This window comes from Dermacentor albipictus, chromosome 1, assembly GCF_038994185.2.
Source record: "Dermacentor albipictus isolate Rhodes 1998 colony chromosome 1, USDA_Dalb.pri_finalv2, whole genome shotgun sequence".
Classification (NCBI taxonomy): Eukaryota; Metazoa; Arthropoda; class Arachnida; order Ixodida; family Ixodidae; genus Dermacentor; species Dermacentor albipictus.
In genome coordinates this window covers 456,931,906-456,948,365 of record NC_091821.1, presented here as the reverse complement: position 1 = coordinate 456,948,365, position 16,460 = coordinate 456,931,906, and the positions used below count along the sequence as shown (strand labels likewise).

The window sequence follows — 16,460 nt, the reverse complement described above, 5'->3', positions numbered from 1 at the left end:
AAGCACATATTCATAGTGTATGCAAGAAGGTCGCATATGGTTGTTACTCCCTAATTAAAGCGAAGCAATATTTCCCCCACGATGTACTCAAATCCCTTTACTATGCGTTTTGCCATAGTCATATTAGTTATTGTTTAGAATCATGGGGTGTGACCTACATGACATACTTACAACCTTTACAAAAACTACAGAAAAGGGCCCTGAAAATAATTGGCCCTTCAAAATATGCCAGTGATACATTTAATGATGCTTTCCAAACACAACATGTGTTATCCGTTAATGCACTATGTAATCACAAGATGTCAATTTCAGTTAATAATATTTTATGCACTAACTTTCCTATTCCTCGAAACGTCTTTTCATTTCCAACTCGCAGTACAAGACATGCTTTAAAAGGTAACCTCAACTTACCCAAGTGTTACAATGTATACGGTGAAAGGTTAATTGAATTCACTGGTGCAAAAATCTGGAATATTTTACCCCTAGAAGTTAAAACCGCACGTAATTTCAAGCAATGTAGCAAATTCTTTTTTCTTGATAACCAGAATCTCTAACTTACTTTCATTATGTACGAGTATTTTCAAAATGTTTGTTGTCTGTATAACTCATGACATGTTCCGGAATACTGTGCTGTTCAAAACTGCGCCTGACCTGTCTTTGTAATTTGTCACTGGACCGCAAACTAGCCTTCCCTGGCTATCGGTCCAGATATCTGTATTACCATGATTATGTAAAGAAAATAAAGCACTTGCACTTGCAAAAAAAAATTAACTTGGGCAAGCAGCCTCGTTCACTTGGTTAACGGAACTGCCAAGCTGCTGCCGAAGGCGCGGATTGATGTCGACATACCGTACTTTACCGGCCCCCATACGACTCTATGTATGCGATGACCGCTGTATGATCAAACTATGGCAAACACAGAAGGCGCAAGATCCCAGGAGAATCCGAAATACGAGAGCGAACAATACGGTGGTACGAACAAAATGTACAGTAAGCGTCAAGTACATTTGGATATCGATGGCGATGCTGTCGCAGGCTAACTGGTTGAAAAGCGGCGACGGGTTGCTAATGAATCCACAAAGCTACAGATTTATTAGGAGTGGTACAACTAACCTTAATTCGGAATTGAGGTTAGTTAAGGTTCGAAATAAGGAATATATATATATATATATATATATATATATATATATATATATATATATATATATATATACACACACACCCTCATTATCAGCCAGGTTACGCCCACTGCAGGGCAAAGGCCTCTCCCATACTTCTCCAAAAACCCCGGTCATGTACTAATTGTTGCCATGTTGTCCCTGCAAACTTCTTAATCTCATCCGCCCACCTAACTTTCCGCCGCCCCCTGCTACGCTTCCCTTCCCTTGGAATCCAGACCGTAACGCTTAATGACCATCGGTTATTTTCCCTCCTCATTACATGTCCTGTCCATGCCCATTTCGTTGCGTCGTCCTCAATTTGATTAGAACCCTTTTCGCTAGCCTCCAGGTTTCTGCCCCGTAGGTGAGTACTGGTAAGACACAGCTGTTATACACTTTCTCTTGAGGGATAACGGCTACCTACTGTTCATGATCTGAGAATGCCTGCCAAACGCACCCCAGCCCATTCTTATTCTTCTGATTATTTCAGTCTCATGATCCGGATCCGCCGTCACTACCTGCCCTAAGTAGATGTATTCCCTTACCACTTCCAGTGCATTGCTACCTATTGTAAATTGCTGTTCTCTTCCCAGATGAGAGGGCAAACCGAGCAGACTTGCTCTACGTGTGCTCCCGATTCAGTTTGCAATTCCTGCGGATCGCCCCCTCGCAACGCTTGACTGTCCGCAGCATTCGACTCAGCTCAAGAAGCGCCATTCAGAGAGACCACGCCCACCGCCGTGAGTTTCTTCTTCACGCAAGTACTAATCCTGAAACTTGCAAGGTGACGGCCGTGCCCAGCTAAGCCTACTCGCAATCGCCGAGCCCTGCTGCCTGAGGCTCCGCTCCTCGCGCCTCTTGCCTCGAGATCCACGTGCACGCCGGGCCGCCCGACAACGGCTTTTTTAAATGTTTTTTCCCTCTTCAAACGCAGCGGCAACCTAGCATTATGGAAGTTGACCGAGCGAACTCCATAACAGGAATAACAAATAATGAAGCAGAAATGAACGACACGGAGCCGACGTTCGACAGCAACAGCGGAAAAACACTACGCCAGACAGGACCATGGGTGATGCTACTAGCGCGACAAGAGAAGAAGAAAGAATCCATCGCAACTTCGAAGACGCAGAAGGAGTTCTCATGCGAACTCAGCACGGGACAGAACACGAATGATGGAAAACGGCAAGCCCCTCAAAAGCCATGGGGCCACAACAACGCAAGCAAGCCACGGCCTCGCTTGCCAACGACCCCACCGCTACCAGAAAACCATTACAAGATTGTTTACAGACCTAAAGCCGGTGTGAAAGTGTCAAACAGGAAAGACGGAGTGATAGCAAGAGGATTAGCCCAAGCATGCGGAGTCACACCCCAGGAGCTCTACGCCAAGGTGATCATACAGACACAGTGGCAACAAAACATAATTCTGGCAAGTACCGAAGAAGAGGATTGCGCACCTAAACTAGCAGAAATAACAAGCATCGAAATAGGACACGCAACATACGAAGTCACACCTTACCTCAAGCCAATTCCGGGCACTGTACGTGGCGTTGTTCACGGAATAGAGGAAGGCACCACCGACGAGAAGCTAGTAGATCTACTAGCAACAACCAACAAGTGCAAAATCCTATACGCTAGAATGCTGGGAAGATCGACGTCGGCAGTGATCACCTTCGAGGGCCCGCACGTTCCGTTCTACGTTAAAGTTTGATGTACGCTTACCCGCTGCAGACCCTACCGAAAGTCAGTGCAGTACTGCAGATCTTGCGGGGAGATAGGACACAGAGAAGACGTCTGCCCTAATCCAAACGATGAACTATGTGACAACTGCGGAGAAAACAACGCTGATCCAAATAACCACCAATGCGAACCGAAATGTAAGCTCTGCGGAATGCCCCATGAAACGGCGGGTAGAGACTGTCGAAGGAAGCTGAAACCAGCCCCGCCACCGTTGAGAGTCAGGGAGCGGTCAAGATCGAGACAGAGACGCTTCTGGTACCAGGCCAGCGTGGTACCTAACAACGACAACGAGCACATGATGACCATGTCACCATCGCCACAGTCACCGAATGAGGCCGAGCAGACAAAAAGATCCAGATCCAAGTCGGGATCGCGATCAAGGGAAAGACAACAGAGCGTTCCCCGGACAACGGCAACGGGCGTGGAACACGACAACACACAGCGCAAGGTAAGCTGGGCCAACGTCGTCAGAGGGAACATTCATATGTCGAAAGAAAATAATGGCGTTCAAACCACAAGACACTCGAGGTACGAAGACACGATAATGATTCTCCGAAAACAGAACGATGAATTGAAGCGAGAGCTAGAACAGCAAAAGAAGACACAAGAGAAGGAAGCCAGCACAGAAAAACAGCTCGAGTACCTGATGCGAGAAATAGAACAACTACGGAGAGAACAGACCCAGCAATCGCAAACACCCCTACCGCGGCCTTCATCCCCACCCCCACCACCATCACCAACAGAGTCATCAACAACAAGTCAACAAGTCAACAGACCAGAGCCATCAACACTGTCGAACCAAGCGGTGATAACCCAGAACGACCTCAAGACACTTGAAGCCCGCATCAACGCCAACGTGACCATCATGATGGAAACCACACTGTCCACAGTAACGCAGGTTATGCAAAACACGGTAACACAGATGATACAGTCTGGCTTCCAATCTCTCAAGAACGAAATAGAGAACCAGATTCAGGCTCTACAGACCAAAATGACACAATCTGGAGAAAGTTTCAGTCAACGCATTCACATGCTAGAAGAAAGAGATAATGCTCGCAAGAAACCTAAGTACCCTGCGCGAGAAGCCAAGATGATGCAGACCCTAAGCGAACAAGATGGCGAGGCAATCTAAAGAGGAAGATGACTACAAGCAACACCCACGGCTCAAAATTTGGCAATGGAACTGTCATTCTATTCGAAGTAAGAGAAGCAACCTTGTACAATTCTGCAAGCAGTTTGACCCAGACATTATAGCCTTACAAGAAACCGAAGCAGAAGACTTCAAGGTCAGTGGTTACCTCACTCACGTCACTGACGGTAAAACGAGGACAGCAATCCTGACCAAGAAAGCCATCAACGCTCAACGACTCGACATCCAACACCGCATCGAACACACCCTCGTCGAAATCGTACCCGAGAAAAAACAGCAGCAAAGCCTCTTTGTGTTAAACGTGTACAGCCCACCAAAGGACCACCTAAAGGATCTAGACAAGCTTGTGAGAGAGGTGAAGAAGCTGAGCAAGGGTAACGGGCTGATAGTCGTTGGAGATTTTAATGCTCCCCATGTGGCCTGGGGTTATGCGGCCACAAAGAAAAAGGGAGAAGACGTGCACAACGTAGCCCAACAACACCTCCTCACGCTACTCAACGACCCACAGACACCCACGCGCATTGGCAACAGTGTATCTAGAAACACCAGCCCCGACCTCACATTCGTACACGGACTCAAACAGTATGAGTGGAGCTGCATGGACGAGAATCTTGGTAGCGACCATTTTATAGTGCAAACGATCATTCCGCACCACAAAGCAACGATGAAGATAGGAAAAGCCAAGATCACGGACTGGCAGGCCTTTCGCAAAGATGAGAGTGCCATTAATGCGACGATAGACGACATAACAATATGGATCAGAGGAGTCGTGGAAAGAGCCGAGAAGCATACGAGGACAATCCAGCTGTCGCAAATCACCCCCGTGGTCGACCCGCACTTACTCCACCTGTGGGAGGCGCGGAGGGGTCTCGCCAAACGCTGGCAGCGTAACAAGTGCAACCGGAAACTCAAAATTCGAATCTCTAAGCTGATCAAGGAAACGCAAGAGTACTCTGAACAACTTGAAAGAAAGAACTGGCGCGAAACATGCAACAAGCTTCAAGGTACCTTAAGCAGCAAGCGCACTTGGGCGGTGCTCAAGACTCTCCTATCAAAGAAGGAGAACAAGAACGCCACAAAACAGAAAATGCAGCGACTCATACACAACCACCCGGGGAAAGAGGAAGACATTATCAGAGAAGTGAACGAGAAGTTCCTCGGTACTGAGCGAAACATAACTGTAGATTCGCACTTCGACGAGTATCGAGGCAACCCAAATATGGAACTGGATCGGCCCTTCACAGAAGCAGAAATCGAGAGGGCCTTGAGCAAGCTCACCCGCAACACGGCGCCGGGGTACGACAGAATAAACAACAAGACACTCCGGAACCTTGACGGACCCTCTGTAGACGCGCTCTTAAAATACATCAACGAGTGCTGGCAGCAAGGTAAAGTACCACCGGAATGGAAACATGCCGAGGTAACCATGATACCTAAACCCAACAAGCCCATCAGCGTGCAGAACCTTCGACCTATATCCCTAACCTCGTGTGCTGGAAAACTCTACGAGCATATGGTGCACAACCGCATGATCGACTATCTCGAAGACAACGAACACGTCCCAAGCACTATGTTCGGATTTCGAGCTCACCTGTCCGCGCAAGACGTGTTGCTGCAAATCAAGGAAAAAGTCATCGACAAGCTGGACACGCACAGCAAAAGAGCCATCCTCGCACTTGACGTGAAAGGGGCTTTCGACAACGTGTCACACGAAGCCATACTGCAGCACCTCAACGTATATAACTGCGGTGAAAAAGTATATAATTACATCAAAGCTTTTCTGAAAGAACGTACAGCCACAGTGGGGATAGGCAACTTACGCTCTGAGAAATTCGACATACCGCGAAAGGGAACGCCACAAGGCTCCGTCATTTCGCCGATGCTATTCAATCTGGCGATGAGCACACTACCCAAGCAACTGAAGCAAATAGAAGGGATTGGTCACGCAATATATGCTGACGACCTCACCATCTGGACTACGGGAGGGTCGACAGGTCAACAGCAAGACGCTCTGCAAGAAGCGGTTGACACTACGGAAAAGTACCTGGAAGCATGTGGACTGACGTGCGCACCTGAAAAATCGGAGCTCTTGGTGCTAAGGAAGCGCACAAGAGGCCGACAACCGCAACAGATACCAGACCCGGTAGTAAAGGTGGGAGGCATCATGATTCCGCAGGTTACGACGCTCCGCATCCTCGGACTCCTGATTCAAAAGGACGGGGCCGGGGGAGCAGAGTTGGAAAAAATTCAAAGAACAGTGCAACAAATAACCCACCTTATCAAAAGAGTGACGAGCAAAAGCCACGGACTCAAGGAAGAAGACTGCACGAAAATGATACAAGCGCTGCTCACGAGCATCGTCACGTACGGGACCCCATACGTTGACATGAAGAACAGTCAACGAGACAAAGTAAACGCCCTCATCAGAAAATCATACAAAATTGCCTTGGGTCTGTCCCCCTCCACGTCCACAGCGAAATTACTCAAAATGGGAGTCCACAACACGTGGGAAGAGCTCGTGGAGGCGCACAACGTCAACCAACTGGAGAGACTAAAGCTTACAAGGACGGGAAGAGCCCTGCTGCAAGATCTGGGCTACCAAGTCGAGGATGAAAGGCACCTACCTCAGCGTATCCCACACGAGATCCGAGACAAGCTACACATAAGTACCATTCCCAGAAACATGCATCCCGAGTACGACAAGGAAAGGAGACAGGCGAGAACACAGGCGCTCAAGCGCATACTCGAACGCACCAACAGCAAAGAAGAAAACGTTAGATATACAGATGCAGCTGCGTACAGTACCAACGACCGATTCGCAATCAGCGTTGTCGACGAGAAGGGCGAACAACTTACAGCCACATCCATACGTGCCAAGGACGCGAGCACAGCGGAAGAGGTGGGCATAGCCCTGGCCATCGCAACGTGCAAGAAGGCCATGGTTACCGTGGTGACGGACTCGCAAGAAGCATGCCGAAGGTATATGAACGGAAGGATTGGAAAGGCAGCGCTTCAGGTCTTGAACACCACCAAGATAGAAGCAGCACAAATCCTCTGGACACCGGGGCACGAGTCTCTCACGGGGAACCAGGCGGCGCACGCCGCGGCTCGAGATCATGCACGCCGAGCCATCTCCGACGCGCAGAGAACACGTACCGACGACTGTGAAGAGGATGAAGAACGCATATCCAAGAAGTACTCGGATATCTTTGCGCACTACAGGAAGCAGAGGCGTCGCTACCCGCCCGCGCATAAGACGATGAGTAGGGACCAAGCGGTAACCTGGAGAAGACTACAGGCTGGAACGTACCCACACGGAACACTGCTGCACGCCATGTACCCGGGCATCTACGGGCGAGACTGCAAGTTCTGCCCGCCGGACACGCCCAACACCTTGCGCCATATGGTGCTTGGATGCAAGAATAGTCGAGAAGCACAACCATCATCATCGCCATCAGGCGATAACATGCAGAAAGAGGCGGACTCGGAAGAAGAATTGGAAGACCAGTGGGAGGCTCTGCTGGTGACGCAAGACCCTGACAGCCAGCTGCGGTTGGTGAACAGGACTCGGGCGGCGGCAGCGAGCCATGGCTACCTGGACTGAGGAGGCCACCCACCTTTGGGCTCAAGAAGCCTGGTCTCAAAATAAAGTTTATTTCTCTCTCTCTCTCTCTCTTCCCAGATTGCTAAACAATAGTTTTCTGCAGATAAATTTTTAGACCCACTCTTCTGCTTTGGCTCTCCAGGTCAGTGAGCATGCATTGCAATTGGTCCCCTGCGTTACTAAGCAAGGCAATATCATCAGCAAATCGCAAGTTACTAAGGTATTCTCCACTAACTATTATCCCCAATTCTTCCCAATCCAGGTCTCGGAATACCTCCTGTACACACGCTGTGAATAGCATTGGAGAGATCGTATCTAGCTGCCTGACGCCCTTTTTTATTGGGATTTTGTTGCTTTCATTATGGAGGACTATGGTGGCTGCGGAGCCGCTATAGATATCTTTCAGTGTTTTTGCATATGGCTCGTCTACACCCTGGTTCCGGAATGCCTCCATGACTGCTTAGGTTTGTACAGAATCAGGCCATATATATATATATACGAGAACAGTCGCGCCCTTGCGCCTTGGCGCTTACCGAAGTGCTTTGCAGTAATGAGCATATGCAGCCTCACGACAAGGGCCTCTACGTGGAGCTGGAGGACACGTGGAGGCCCTGAATTAGGCAGATAGTTTATGCTTTATGCGACTACCCCCACTGCTAATTTGCACACTCGCTTCTCACAGGCTAATCCTTGGTAGATTCGGCCTTCATATTCGGTACACAACCAAGGCACATGTCATGCCTCTCGGTAACTTCTTCCACAAAAATTGCATTTGGTTTAGCTCTGGTTAACCCTAGTTGAATTACGAAAGCATGAGGTGCATGGCTACGCTTGTGGTTAAGCGTTTGGTTTAACTCTATTGTATAGACACGACAAGACACACTGTTCAGGTAGCGACTAGGCTAGGTAACGTCTACGCAGCGTCTCATTCCGACGTTCTTGGGAACTCAAAGCGGTCTTTTCCGCAGTTGAAGAGTCACTCCGGGACGTGGCACGACGTCTTCTAGCCGCATCTTCGTTACGACGCTTCTCGAGTCGTGCGGCGCGTTCTCCTCGCGTCTCTTGGGCGCGTTGTCTCTTCCTGGCTTCGTTCTTTCGTTGTTGCGTCGGTTTCGCGCTCTCCATAACCACTAAACACACTCAGGCAAAGCACATATATATAGTGTTACTGGAAGAAAGAAGCATGCGTTAATTTACAGATGGCTTTTAATGGCTGAGCCAACAAGCGTAGAGCAGCGATAAAGCTAAACTCATCTTCGTCGTCTCCAAGGCCACCGTCAGCGTCCTGTTCTTCCCACATTACCGACTGTGACATCACCCCCGTCGGAAAAAGCACGTTATTGGTGCGGCTCATCGGTCTCAGAAAGGTAAGGTTTGAGACGGCTGACCTGGATGATGTCATAGAGAGGTGAAGGCACCGTGGCATCCAGCGTAAACACTTCATATGTGACAGGGGTCACCTGGCCAAGTATGCGGTAAGGGCCATAGTACCGCGAGAGGAATTTGTCCGAAAGACCAACACGCCGATTTGGATGCCAAACTAGCACAAGAGCACCTGGTTCGTAGTGCACCTCGTGAATGCACTCGTCGTAACGGCACTTCTGGCGTGTCTGGGAAGCAGAAAGACGAATGCGGGCAATCTGGTGTGCTTGGATTGCTGTGGCTATGACATCCTGAGTGTACGCTGTCGGCGAGTCGAGTATGGTCGAAAGGAGAGTCTCAAAAGGCAAAGACGGCTCACGGCCGAAGAGGAGATAGAAATGTGAATAGCCAGCTGTGTCCTGGCGCGAGTAATTGTCGGCGAACGTGACAAATGATAGAGCAATGGCCCAGTCACGATGATCGGAGGAAGCATACATTGCTAACATGTCAGTTAATGTGCGGTTCAGGTGTTCGGTAAGACCGTTAGTTTGAGGATGGTAAGCGGTAGTAAATTTGTGTTTAGTAGCACATTATCGAAGTAGGTCGCCTACGACTTTGGCAAGAACGTATCTGCCGCGATCGGTGAGAAGTTGACGAGGTGCACCGTGGTGCAAGATAACGTCGCGAAGCAAGAAATCAGCGACGTCTGTGGCACTGCTAGTCGGTAGGGCTCTAGTAATGGCATAGAGAGTTGTATAGTCCCTAACGACGGCAATCCACCTATTTCCGTCATTTTATATAGGGAATGGTCCGAGAAGATCAACCCCAACGCGAAAAAAGAGTCGGCCGGTATATGCAAAGGCTGCAGCAGTCCGGCAGGAGGCACAGCTGGCCTTTTCTGGAGTTGACACGACTCACACGCGGCAGCATAGCGCCGGACGGAGCAGTTGAGAAGGGGCCAGAAAAACCGTCGCCGAGTTCTGTCATAGGTTCGCGTGACGCCACGGTGTGCAGCTGTGGGAACGGCGTGCAGTGGCTGCAGTACAATCTGTCGAAGATGGGACGGAATGACGGTTAGGAGCTTGGGCCCGTCGGGGCGCATGTTGCGGCGATACAGGATGCCATTTTGTAGTATTAACATGTGAAGAGATGGGTCAGACGGATCAGAGAGCAGGCGTTTGATAATAGGGCGTAATGACTCATCGCGTCGTTGTTCAGCGCCAATGTCTTGCAAGGCCGAGAGTGAAAGAACGCAGATCGGTGCGACATCCGCTAAACCGACCGGTACATCGACGGGATGACGAGACAGGCAGTCAGTATCCTGATGTAGACGACCCGACTTGTAGACCACGGTGTATGTGTATTCCTGCAGCCTTACGGCCCAGCGACAGTGGAATCTTTGGTGGAATCTTTGAAGGAGGAAAGCCAACAAAGGGCGTGGTGGTCGGTTGTAACTGTAAATGGTCGACCATATATGGAGGGTCAGAACTTGCCCACCGCCCAAATGAGGGCGAGACACTCACGCTCAGTAATGGAGTAATTGCGCTTTGCGGGAGAGAGGAGGCGGCTGGCGTAAGCGATGACGCGCTGGTGCCCACCGTGGCGTTGAGCTAAAACAGCGCTGATGCCGTCGCCACTGGCGCGAGTGCGGATTTCTGTCGGAGACGAGGCATCAAAATAGGCGAGAACAGGAGGCGTGGCGAGTAGCCTGATGAGCTGCGAAAAAGCACACGCTCGTTCGCAGCCCCAAAAGAAAGGAACGTCTTTCTCCAGGAGGTGAGTCAGAGGACGGGCCACATGGGTGAAATTTTCCACAAACCTGCGGAAGTAAGAGCACAGGCCCATAAAGCTTCGAACATCTTTGGCACACGTTGGTATGGGGAAATTCTGGACAGCATGAACGTTAGCGGGGTCGGGGCGAATGTCTGACGAATCGACGAGGTGTCCGAGCATGGTTATTTGGTGGTGACCGAAGTTGCACTTGAACGGGTTGAGCTGCAAGCCATCGGTGCGAAAAACACAAAGAACAGATGAAAGTCTTTCACGATGAGCCGCAAAAGTTGAAGAGAATAAGATTACTTCATCCAAGTAGCACAAACAGATGGACCATTTCAAACCACGCAAGAGCATGTCCATCATCCGTTCTAAGGTCGCCGGGGCATTGTACAAGACAAAAGGCACAACCTGGAACTGATATAGGCCATCTGGTGTGACGAATGCCTTCGCTCTGTATGCGAATATACAGAGCGAAGGTTTATTGATGAAAAGTAAGTGGCCCCATGGACACAGTCCAGAGCATCGTCAATGCGGGGAAGTGGATATACATCTTTCTTGGTGATCGTGTTTAGATGACGATAGTAAACGCAGAATCGCCAGCTGTTATCCTTCTTTTTGACGAGAACAAAGGGGACGCCCAAGGGCTCGAATAGTGTTCAATAATCCCTTTGGCAAGCATCTTGTCAATTCAATGTCGCTCTGGATAACTTGTCGCTCAGAGGGCGACACCCGGTATGGGCGCCGGCGAACAGGTGCTGCATCGCCGATATTTATACGATGCTTCACGACCGTAGTTTGACACAAAGGGCGATCGTTCAGGTCCAAAATGTCCAAGTAGGACTCGAGCAGGCCACGGAGCTCTGCGGCTTGTCTGATTGAGAGGTCCTGTGCAATCATCTTTGTAAAGTCGTCTGTCGGCGCTGATGCAGAAGGCGCACAATGAGCATTGGTAGAAGACGGCGCAACAGATAGAGCGGAAATGTGGCACTCGTTTGTCGGTGACAACGTGGCAAGAGACATGCCTCGAGGAAGTACTTGCGGGCACTGTCCATAATTTAGGATGGGAAGACATGTCTGAATGTCGGCAACAGAAACGGTGGTGTGCGGGTAGGAGATATTGTGACAAAGCAGGACAGAGTCGCGGGAGTAAGGACATAGACTCCATCAAGTACGTGTGAGCAGGCTAAGACAGGAATACAGGGTGCTGCAAGAGCAGGTCGGCGCATAAAATCCGCGGAACAAAGCTGATTTGGAGCTTGAGCCGGAAGGTGAACGGGAACAGGTAGGGGTAGGTCAAGTTGTGCAACACCGGCGGAACAGTCAATCAGAGCAGAATGGGCAGCCAAAAAGTCGAGTCCGAGGATCACATTGTGAGGGCAACGTTCGAGCATACTAAACAAAATGGACGTGGGGCGACCGGTGCCACTGACACGAGAAGTACACATTCCAAGCACAGCCGGAGTTCCACTGTCGGCGACCTGGAGCAGTCGAGTCGAAGCAGGAGCAAGTACTTTCTTCAAGCGCGTTCGAAGCTCCGCACTCATGATGGAAATTTGAGCTCCATTTTCGATTAGTGCTGTAACGGGCAAACCATCCACGTCCACGTGTCCAGAAGTTTCCGATTAGTAGGCAGGGTCAACTGAAGAATTTCAGACCGGGGTTCTAGAGCAGTGTCACCTCGAGGAGCTGCCCCAGTTAGTTTCCTGTCTGAGAGCGGTGACGGTAAGCTGGGGATGGAGAGTGACGCAGCTGGGGCGAACGGGAGCGGCGACTATGTGGTGATGGCGAGCGGCTCGTCGCGGTGGCTCGGGCGTTGTCAGGTGCGTCTTCAACCTCGGTGGACAATGATGGCAGGCGAGGATTCAGTGAGAAGCGGCGGTAGGCGGGAAAGCTTGGTCGAGAGTAGGCTGGCCAGGAACTTCGACACTAGCGAGAGATGAGGCCCACAGGCCCACAGTAAAAGCAGATGGGTCTATCGTCATGTGTGCGCCATTCGGCCGGGTTGCGATAGCTCGGATGTGGACCATACTGGCTCCGGTGAACAGGGGCAGAGGCAGGAGATGAATCAAAGTCAGGACGGCTGGCGGAGCAGATGGATGGAAGACCCACAATGGCAAATTCTTGCAGAATGGCCGACTGAATGAGAGACACAAGCAGCCGGGAATCGTCAAAGCACTGCGCCACTGGCGTGGCAGGAGACGCTGCTTCGATTTCTCGCCGAACTATACGTAGGACGTTCCGCAGGAGGTGGGCTCACGCGGTGGACAAACGTGTTCGCATGTCGATGAAGCTGCGGTATTAGGTAAACGCGTAAACTGTTGAACTATGCCGCGACTCTTCGCGTGCTCAAAGCGGCGACATTCGTTAATGATCTCATTAACCGTTGTTATGATCTTGTAAAGAAGCAGGGTAAATCGTCGTCCGCGATGCCTTATAAAACCTGGCTGACCTTGTCTGCCTCTGCCATATTGTTATCCACTTTGCGGCAAAGAGCGAGGACGCCCTGGATATGCGCCACGTAAGATTCAGTGGACGTCTGTACACGGGTCCCAAGGTCCTTCTTCGCTGCTCGTTGGCGGGCGACGGGCTTGCCGAACAAATCTCTAAGCTTCTGTTTGCACTGGTCCCAACTCGTAATCTCTTCCTCGTGTGTTTCGAACCAGACCCGTGCTGGGCGATCATAAGCGTGTTATCCCGCCTGTTGTGTGCGCTGACCCGTTTGTAATTCTGCAACCAGTCATCGACGTCAACGTTGTCGATACCGGAAAACATGCCAGGGTCGCGAGGCTAGGCCAGGATGACCGTCGGTGGCGACGACGGGCCGTCGTGGAACTCTATCCTTCGGATGACATGGCGGCCAGATTACCTCCGCTGCGGAGCTCCCTCTTGTGCAAGTGATTACGCCGCACCTCCACAAATGATGTTACGGGAAGGAAGAAGCGTTCGTCTATTCACAGATGGATTTTTATGGCTGAGCCAAAAAGCGTAGAGCAGCGATAATGCTAAACTCTTCTTCGTCGTCTCCAAGGCCACCACCATGGTCCTCTTCTTCCCACATTACAGACTGTGACAATATATATACCCCGCGAGGCGACACCTCCTCACTTTCTACCCCAGTGGTGCACATCTGGTGGAACCAGCGGCGATGGGAGCGGTGTCGACGGCGGCGCCATCTGTTGGAGCGTGGCTGCGGCGTTGCTAGGCAACGGTGGCTCAAGCTCGTTTGTCGGCCACGGCATATGACATGCGGCATACGGCTGCCTGCATAAGGCATACGGCACAACGAGCCTAAATGGTTCGCTGGCTGGCATAATAAAGCTTTTGCTTTAATAAAGCAGTAATAATAGCGCTCGTACTTCGTACCATATCGCCGCACACTGCTCTAGTCCACCTAAAGTTATGCAAATAGCCGTCGCACATTAGCAGGTAGAAAGTATACAAAAACTGAACTTTTGTACCTGTGGGAGAAAACACCTGCCGCAAAGGTAGCCTTCAATGCAGAGCATCTTCTAAAGAACCGTTAGAATTGCGACTCCACTGTTGACGTGACCCTTCTCACAATGGCGTACGCCGGGGTGGCCCAGGGTGAGTCTGAATACATCCAGCTTTTTCGTTCTGTGTATTTTTTATGAGCCACCACTGTAACTTTCAAATTTACTGGCACTTTGAATTTTCTAGCGCCCACAGTGGTATGCAAGTGTGCCGCTAAATAAGTTCTGAGCACTTGCAATGGTTAATGGCGGCATACATTGTGGGTATTTCTAATATGGACGTCATCTTCCTCATCTGTTCATAACAATCACCATAGCTTCGTATCTTCATTGTCAGTGCGGTAGCTCGTGCTTTTGAATTAAAAGCGTAGAGTAAAACCATTGCTTCTAATGTTACATGCAAATTTCATGCATAAAAAAGGAAATGAAGGTGGCATCTAGGTGTGTTCTTTGGCGTTCATTAATTTCGGCAAACAGAGATCAAACCCTACGAGGAGGTCTGGCAGAAGTAGCTTTCTTAGGTGACACAGGAATTGTGTTATGTAATTCCCCTTATCAGGAAGCTTTAGCTTGGGACGGTCTATATTATCGTATGGGAAAGGAGAAATAAAGTTTCGAAGCCCACCCTGCTGCCATTTTGATGAGGGCTGTTGCATTGATAAGAAGTTTAACACTGCACAAAGTAAAGCTTTAAATTCGTCAATGAAATGTTTTCAAATTATTCCGCAAGAAATACAACTTTAAAGAAACTAAAGTATAAAGTATTTAAACCGTTTGCAACTCCGACGTTTTTCTGCGCGGCGTGCGTAGGCGCGGAATCGTAGACTACAAGTTCTGCCGCTGATCTACGTGTTCTAGATCTCGTGTCACAACCTGTAGTCTCTTATCGCGGCATTTAGGAAACGTTACGTTTGGCGACCATTCCGGTTCAAGATGCACCAACTCGTATTTAAAGCGGAAAACTTAGATAGGAGGCTGCCTTATATCTACTTTAGGGAGCTTTAGATTTTGCGTGCGCAAAGTTGGGGGACGCCTACCGCCGTGCGTACAGAAGCACGCGAAAGTGAACTACGTACAAAATTACGCGAGCTGGGCATAGCGCTTTGCTTATAAAAATTTCCCTTTGGCTACTCAAACTCATTTGCACACGCAAAATATAAAACTGCCTATTATCCTAAACTAGATTAAGGGATCCAAATAGTTTTTTAGAGTAGGACATGTTGTGCCTATTCAATTGTTTTGTCTGCATGTATCATTGGTCGTTAGCTGGTCCCATGTTTCTATGCAGTAATGTCGCCAGACCTGTCGAAACCTCAGCATTCATGGAGGCATTATGGAATCAGGGTGTAGACGAGCCTTATGTAAAAATGCTGAAAGATATCTATAGCAGCTCCACAGCCACCGTAGTCCTCCATAAAGAAAGCAACAAAATCCCAATAAAGAAAGGTGTCAGGCAGGGAGATACGATCTCTCCAATGCCATACACGGCGTGTTTACAGGAGCTATTCAGAGACCTGGATTGGGAAAAATTGGGGATAAAAGTTAATGGAAAATACCTTATTAACTTGCGATTCGCTGATGATAGTGCCTTGCTTAGTAACTCAGGGGACCAACTGCAATGCATGCTCAGTGACCTCGAGAGACAAAGCAGAAGAGTGGGTCTAAAAATTAATCTGCAGAAAACTAAAGTAATGTTTAACAGTCTCGGAAGAGAACAGCAATTTACAATAGGCAGCGAGGCAGTGGAAGTCGTAAGGGAATACATCTACTTAGGGCAGGTAGTGACTGCGGATCCGAACCATGAGACGGAAATAACCAGAAGAATAAGAATGGGCTGGGGTGCGTTTGGCAGGCATTCTCAGATCATGAACAGCAGGTTGCCATTATCCCTCAAGAGAAAAGTGTATAATAGCTGTGTCTTACCAGTACTCATCTACGGGGCAGAAACCTGGAGGCTTACGAAAAGCGTTCTACTCAAATTGAGGACGACGCAGCGAGCTATGGAAAGAAGAATGATAGGTGTAACGTTAAGGGATAAGAAAAGAGCAGATTGGGTGAGGGAACAAACGCGAGGTAATGACATCTTAGTTGAAATCAATAAAAAGAAATGGGCATGGGCAGGACATGTAATGAGGAGGGAAGATAACCGATTGTCATAAAGGGTTACAGACTGGATTTCA

At 49.5% G+C, this 16,460-nt stretch overlaps 2 protein-coding genes across 2 annotated transcripts in view; one reads left to right on the top strand and one right to left on the bottom strand.

Moving 5' to 3' along the window:
* Window positions 1-16,460, top strand: part of LOC139054791 (uncharacterized) — a 65,204-nt gene that overhangs the window by 3,363 nt on the left and 45,381 nt on the right. The gene's annotated exons all lie outside the window — the stretch shown is intronic.
* Window positions 8,989-9,510, bottom strand: LOC139054384 (uncharacterized). The gene has a single exon (XM_070531308.1). It carries the CDS (start codon window positions 9,508-9,510, stop codon window positions 8,989-8,991), a length of 522 nt encoding a protein of 173 aa, XP_070387409.1.

Bases quoted from the DNA above. Each gene is read 5' to 3' on its own strand.
- LOC139054384 (XM_070531308.1), bottom strand. From the start codon at position 9,510: ATGTATGCTTCCTCCGATCATCGTGACTGGGCCATTGCTCTATCATTT.